Source organism: Pimephales promelas, chromosome 24, assembly GCF_988280905.1.
Source record: "Pimephales promelas chromosome 24, fPimPro1.hap1.1, whole genome shotgun sequence".
Lineage (NCBI taxonomy): Eukaryota > Metazoa > Chordata > Actinopteri > Cypriniformes > Leuciscidae > Pimephales > Pimephales promelas.
The window spans coordinates 3629389-3635388 of record NC_142792.1 but is presented as its reverse complement, the minus strand read 5'-3'; the positions used below and the strand labels follow the sequence as shown (position 1 = coordinate 3635388).

Genomic DNA, 6000 nt, shown 5'->3' with positions numbered 1-6000 from the left:
ATGTTTAAATTTCTCAAATAACAATTTATTCAATTCATCTACAATCATATATATGACAATGACGTCAATAATGGTGCATTTAACTATTACTGGTGCCTTTATTAAAATATTTATTTATTTAATTGATATATTGTCTATAGAGTTGTTACTGTAATAATGCATGAATCTAAAATATTTATTTATTTATTTATTTACAAACTGAAAGAATGCCAATTAGGTCATAGTTCTTTGCTTAGTTATATTCCTTCATGTAGGCGATTTATTATTGGTTTGTTTCTTTATTCCTGAGATAATGGCATCAAAGCAAATATTAAGCCTCATTTAGACGAAGGGAAGACGCAGTTAGAGGGGAAATATTCGCTTCTCTAAATACCCGGCTATGTGTAAATGTGGCCCAAGTAACCAACCATAGATGTGCATGTCTCTGTTTGTGGCACTAGTCCAGTGAGTGTGATCATGATGATTGCCTGTATTTTCTGCAAGCATAGGGCCGTTTATGAGTTATAATGACTTGTAATGACTTGTTTGCACTGACAAAGCTCGTGCTTTATAATTCACTGATAGTCTGGTTATACTGGTATGAATAGAAATGAGTGGTGTGAGCTTTTTCTTTTGTGAGCATGTGCTGTGGTTTTACAGGAGGCTGTTATACTCATTAGTGTAGTTCATAATCACCAATAAGTGAAATACCAGCTAGTAATTAATATTTGGTCTACGGTGCGTACAGATTTGGAAACGTAAATATAAACTCTTTCGGTTTCAGTCTTTCATTTTGTGATCCTCATTTAGAGACTTAACAGCATGCGGTATTATTTTAGTACTACATGACCAAAAAATATGATATTACTATACATGGTGACTGTATGAAAAAAGCACTGTGGTAAAACTATGATAGTTTGAAATAAAGCATGGTATTGAATTTACTAAGAAAAACATGCTATCGCATAGTACCATAGAAAAAATGGTAATACTACAGTACATGCTAAAAAATACACGGTAGGACTATAGTAAATGTCAAAAGAGCCATGGTGATAATGGTACACTGTAATGTCTAAAACTATTGATACCATGGTGCTTCTGTATCCCCTCCAGTCCTTCGAGCGGGACTTAAACTGGTGTTTCCAATTTGGGACGTGTCTATCAAAATTTCTGTCAAAAACATGCTAATTTTGTGCTAAGTTAAACCCTTTATAGACATAAAATCTGTTTTTGTTCCTCTAAGATAAGATTGTACATGGTGTGCTTCAGATGTGCTGAAGGTCTCTGGCATGTTCGCCACATGTGTTCATGGATGCATGAAAGGAGGAAAGAACAAAGCTACTCCTCTCATCCTCCTGACACAGCATCATGCTCGCGATCCTGGAGATCTGGAGATCTTCCAGGTTTCAGATCTCACAGCTTAACAAAGGGCTGCACACATCACATACCATTTTGAGTCCAGTGGAAGAGTGTTTACATCACAGTATCCTTTTCAGAGTTCAGAGTGCCGTTATTTCAGTGCCCAAATAACTAGATAATGCGTAAATGTGCATTGAAATGTTATGTTAGCTCTTATGTCTTTCTTATCTGCATGATTAAATGTTTGATTGATTTGTCTATTGATTAATTGGTCTATTGATTGGTTGGTTGACTGATTGGTTGATTGATTAGTTGATTGATTGATTGATGGTTTGGTTGATATATTGATTGGTTGATTGATCGGTTGGTTGACTGATTGGTTGATTGATTGATTGACTGACTGACTGATTGATTGGTTGGTTGACTGATTGGTTGATATATTGATTGGTTGATTGATCGGTTGGTTGACTGATTGGTTGATTGCTTGACTGACTGACTGACTGACTGACTGACTGACTGACTGATTGATTGATTGGTTGAGGGATTGGTTGATTAATTGGTTGGTTGACTGATTGGTTGATTGATTGATCAATCAATTCATTGGTTGATTGATTGATTGGTTGGATGGTTGACTGATTGGTTGATTGATTGATCGATTGATTGACACTGAAATAATGGCAAGTAAGTGTTTACTGGTGACTAACTATTATAATGAATATAATAAATATTTAAATATTTGTTTGTCTAGTCTCATATTATTTATTTATTTATTTATTATGCGACAGAAATAATGGCAATGGTGATTTATTTGTTTACACATTTATTCCTTTTTGTATTATTTATTTGTTACCTAACCCACTGAGAACATTGAGGATGTTACTGGTTTATCCCACCAAAGCAAACATTAGTAACCAACCTTTCATTCGCCATTCCAATACAATTAAATCAATGACGGCTAAAAGACACAGCAATGTGCCATGTTTCTCGACTATTTTACTGCTTTTCTTAAGCAAGGTAATCATCTAGTCAAGCACTATTGAGCGATCTACGGGAATTGTGTCTTAAATTGTGCTTTAACCATCCGGCTGTGGTGCAGGACACTTGTAATATTGCAGCGCGAGAGAGCGAGTCCTGCTGAGACAGGAGCAGACTTTAAAGCTCCTGCGTGTGTTTAGTATGCACGGCTGGTCGGACCCTGTTTCTTGGATTGCATGGTGGTCTCTTCTGGCTGGGACAAAGACACAGTCTCTGCTTTCAGACCAATGGAAACATACTTTATCATTGTCCACACGGCCAATAAATGCACACCAGGTATCTAAGCCCAACTCTGACTGTGTGTTTGAGGATTCAGAAACAAGGCACAACTATCATGTCACAGTTGTTCTGTGGGGCACATTTATATTTTATACAACCTGTAGTTTCTCTCCTTGAATTTGATTGGCTAAGCTGCTTGTCTGTGTTTGTGTCCGTCTGTTAATTAAACTTTCAGCGAGTCTCTCTGGTTGCATTGCTATGCCAGTAGAAGTTTTAATCAGTGATGCATTTAATCAACCTATTTGTTCCGAAGCCCTGATTCATTCAAGAATGAAAGCAAGTGACCATCCGAACTTGCATACTGTGTAGTTTGAAACTTATTGCCGATGTAAATAGTGAACTGATTGCCGGAAAAAAGTATATTCTGTATAGTATGAATATAAGAATGAATAAAATTCATCCGCCATGTTGTTAATGTCATATGACTGTTCCGTCTGTTTTGTTTAACACCTCACACAGAGCCTTTGTCCTCACTCTCATCCTATTTTCTTTTTTTGTCTCAATTCAATGGTTTAACCAGTACTTCTCATGTTTTCAATCTTGCCCTTTCTATGTGGAATTAATGTATGTTATTAAACATGTGATGTGACTGTTTTTTTTTTTTGTTTACAGTGAGCTGGATTTTACCAAAGAAGGCATTTCCACCTTGACAGTGACAGAACATACAGCAGTAAAAACACTATCATTGACTGACCATGACCTTTTATCCTTCCATCTTTCCATAACAGCTGTCATGTGGTGGTAGATGCTGTACTTTTTTTCCGAGCAAGATTGAATTTCATTCTCAATGTATGTATGCGCCTTTCTGAAAAGATCAGTTGACTCATTTCTAGATGCTCTGTACACTTCGATTTTTCATACAGGAAACAGAAGCAGTGCAACATTGGATTAGTGCAGATTATTAGATTGGAAATTCAGATAAAATCTACATCAGACTCATTTACCAGAACCCTTTCTGTCTCATGCACACACATTCATAACACAGACAATACTAGAGTGAAAGGTTATGACTGAATATGTGTCTGTATTTTGAGTGAGATTACACTTCTCTTGTGGATGGAGATATAATTTGCATAATGTCTTGCGTCATAAAACAATATGAATTATTTTTGCCAAGTTTATAAAGATATTTTTGAGTTATGCAAGTGCTTGATGTCGTTGAATGTGTGTGGTAGGAAAATTTGGTAAACCTGTTTGAAAATACTGAATATTTTTACTATTTATTTTGCCAGATACACATTTCAACTTGAAATAAATCAATACATGAATGCTGTATAAAAAAATATTTAATTCAGATTAATTTTTTTAAGTTCATGACAAAACTCCTAAAATTCAATTCAATACAATACAAATGTATACACTTAAAAATTAATACATATTTCATAAAACACAAAAATACAAATCTTAAATACTGTCTGGAACCCCATTCACTGATTATGGTGAAATAACACGGTTCTCATAAAATAAAAACACAAATAAATAAATACATTTTACACTTTAAATTTTACATATAATACAAAAAAAGAAAAAATCAATTAAATAAATATTTAATTATATCTAAAACCTATGAATTTTAAATAATTAAACCTCTCTGGTCTAATCTCTACTGCTATGTTCCGCGCACGTCCCGAAACTACGTTTCCCGTCATGCCACCCGGTGCCACAGTGGCCGCGCACTGGTGTGTGGAAAAGCGCGCCGCCGCGTTCTCATCGTGCAGCGCAGTTCGCTCGAGCGGTCTGAACAATGACTGCGCGAGAGGATGATGCGAAACTGGAGAAATGCGTGATTTAACACCAATACCGTACATTGCACTGTTTCATACGTTTTTTTCAAAACAAACACAATGAGCATGTGGATTCCCACAGAACACGAGAAATACGGAGTCGGTAAGTTTGTGTTTAATTCTTCACGCGACTCTGAGCGTTTGTTACTATTATTGAATCAGTGTAACGTTACCACATACACTGTTTGTTTGTTTGTTTTTGTTTCTGATGCGGGATCTGCGTGCTTTTGTTTATACATGTTTGGTAAAGAAACAAGTGTTTCGGTACTTTCTTTGAGTAACTGAGTTTGTTGTTTAACGCAGTGTGTTGTTGAGTGGAAATGAACGCATTTGATTATACAGTAGTCATGTCCTGTATCTATTGCATTTCCTCTGCTAGATTTAATGATTCACTCTCCTATTGAACAGACCCGTGTGAGTGCAATACAACAGTGAGAATGTGAATGGGTCTGTGTTGTCATTCAAATGAGAACTGAAAATGTATTAAAGCCTATGTTATCCTATGACATTCATGCCAGCTTGATTTGAGTTTGGTGAAGTATTGCTCTGCTGTGATTTCTGCTTTTTATCTAGCATATCTCAGTTGAAAGTAATGCTTGCTCACTGTACTGGTGAGATTAGGTCAGATATGGTTTTCACCATTGCCAATCTTGATGAAGATATTATATAAAGGGAGGCACAGGTTGCATTCAGTGCCGGGTGACATGTAATCAGACTCCAAAAATCAATAGATTGGAAAAAATGTACGTCATGCAATTTCGTATTTACATGCAATGCAGGGATTTAACAACTTTTTATTTGTCAACTGAACCTCTTTGGCCTAATATATTTTCCTGAAGTACACCCTTAGATTTTAGGGCTGTCAAATGATTAATCACGATTAATCGCATCCAAAATAAGAGTTTGTGTTTACATAATATATTTGGGTGCACTGTGTACAATTATTTGATATATATATATATATATATATATATATATATATATATATATATACACACACACACACACACACACACACACACACACACACACATGCATGCATATTTAAGGAAAAAATATTATATATATATATATGAAGAGTTCAGATGCAAAAGCCTCTAAGTGCCATTTGAAATTTTCTTCTAAAATGATCATTTTTATCAAGCTTGTATATTTAAGTTCAGTAATTTCACTTAAATGGCAATGAAGATTACCTATTAATTGTCATTTAAGTGAAATTACTGAACTTAAATATACAAGCTTGATAAAAATGGTCATTTTAGAAGAAAATTTCAAATGGCATTTAGAGGCTTTTGCATCTGAACTGAAATGTCTGAAATGGATCATATATAAAAATATAATTTATATATAAATCTATATACAGTATGTACATGAAAATATGTCTTAAATATATACAAGCATGTGTGTGTATTTATATAAAAAAATTATACCCACTGCACCCACATATATTATGTAAACACAAACTTTTATTTTGGATGCGATTAATCGTTTGACAGCACTAGTTAATAATAAAATGATACAATTAGGTTAATGGTTCTAATGGTTAACATGCAGTTAAACATGC

The 6000-nt window shown here is 34.7% G+C and overlaps 1 protein-coding gene across 3 annotated transcripts in view; it reads left to right on the top strand.

Moving 5' to 3' along the window:
• The first annotated feature begins 4345 nt into the window (after window positions 1–4345).
• dock4b (dedicator of cytokinesis 4b) overlaps window positions 4346–6000 on the top strand; it is an 84263-nt gene continuing 82608 nt past the window's right edge. For 2 of the 3 annotated variants that reach the window (XM_039667917.2, XM_039667916.2), the window contains exon 1: window positions 4347–4539. In XM_039667917.2, the coding sequence (XP_039523851.2) occupies window positions 4497–4539 (43 nt within the window). In that variant the 5' untranslated portion in view covers window positions 4347–4496. Of the gene's footprint in view, window positions 4540–6000 lie in introns of all 3 variants that reach the window. The other variant, XM_039667918.2, reaches the window with a different exon arrangement.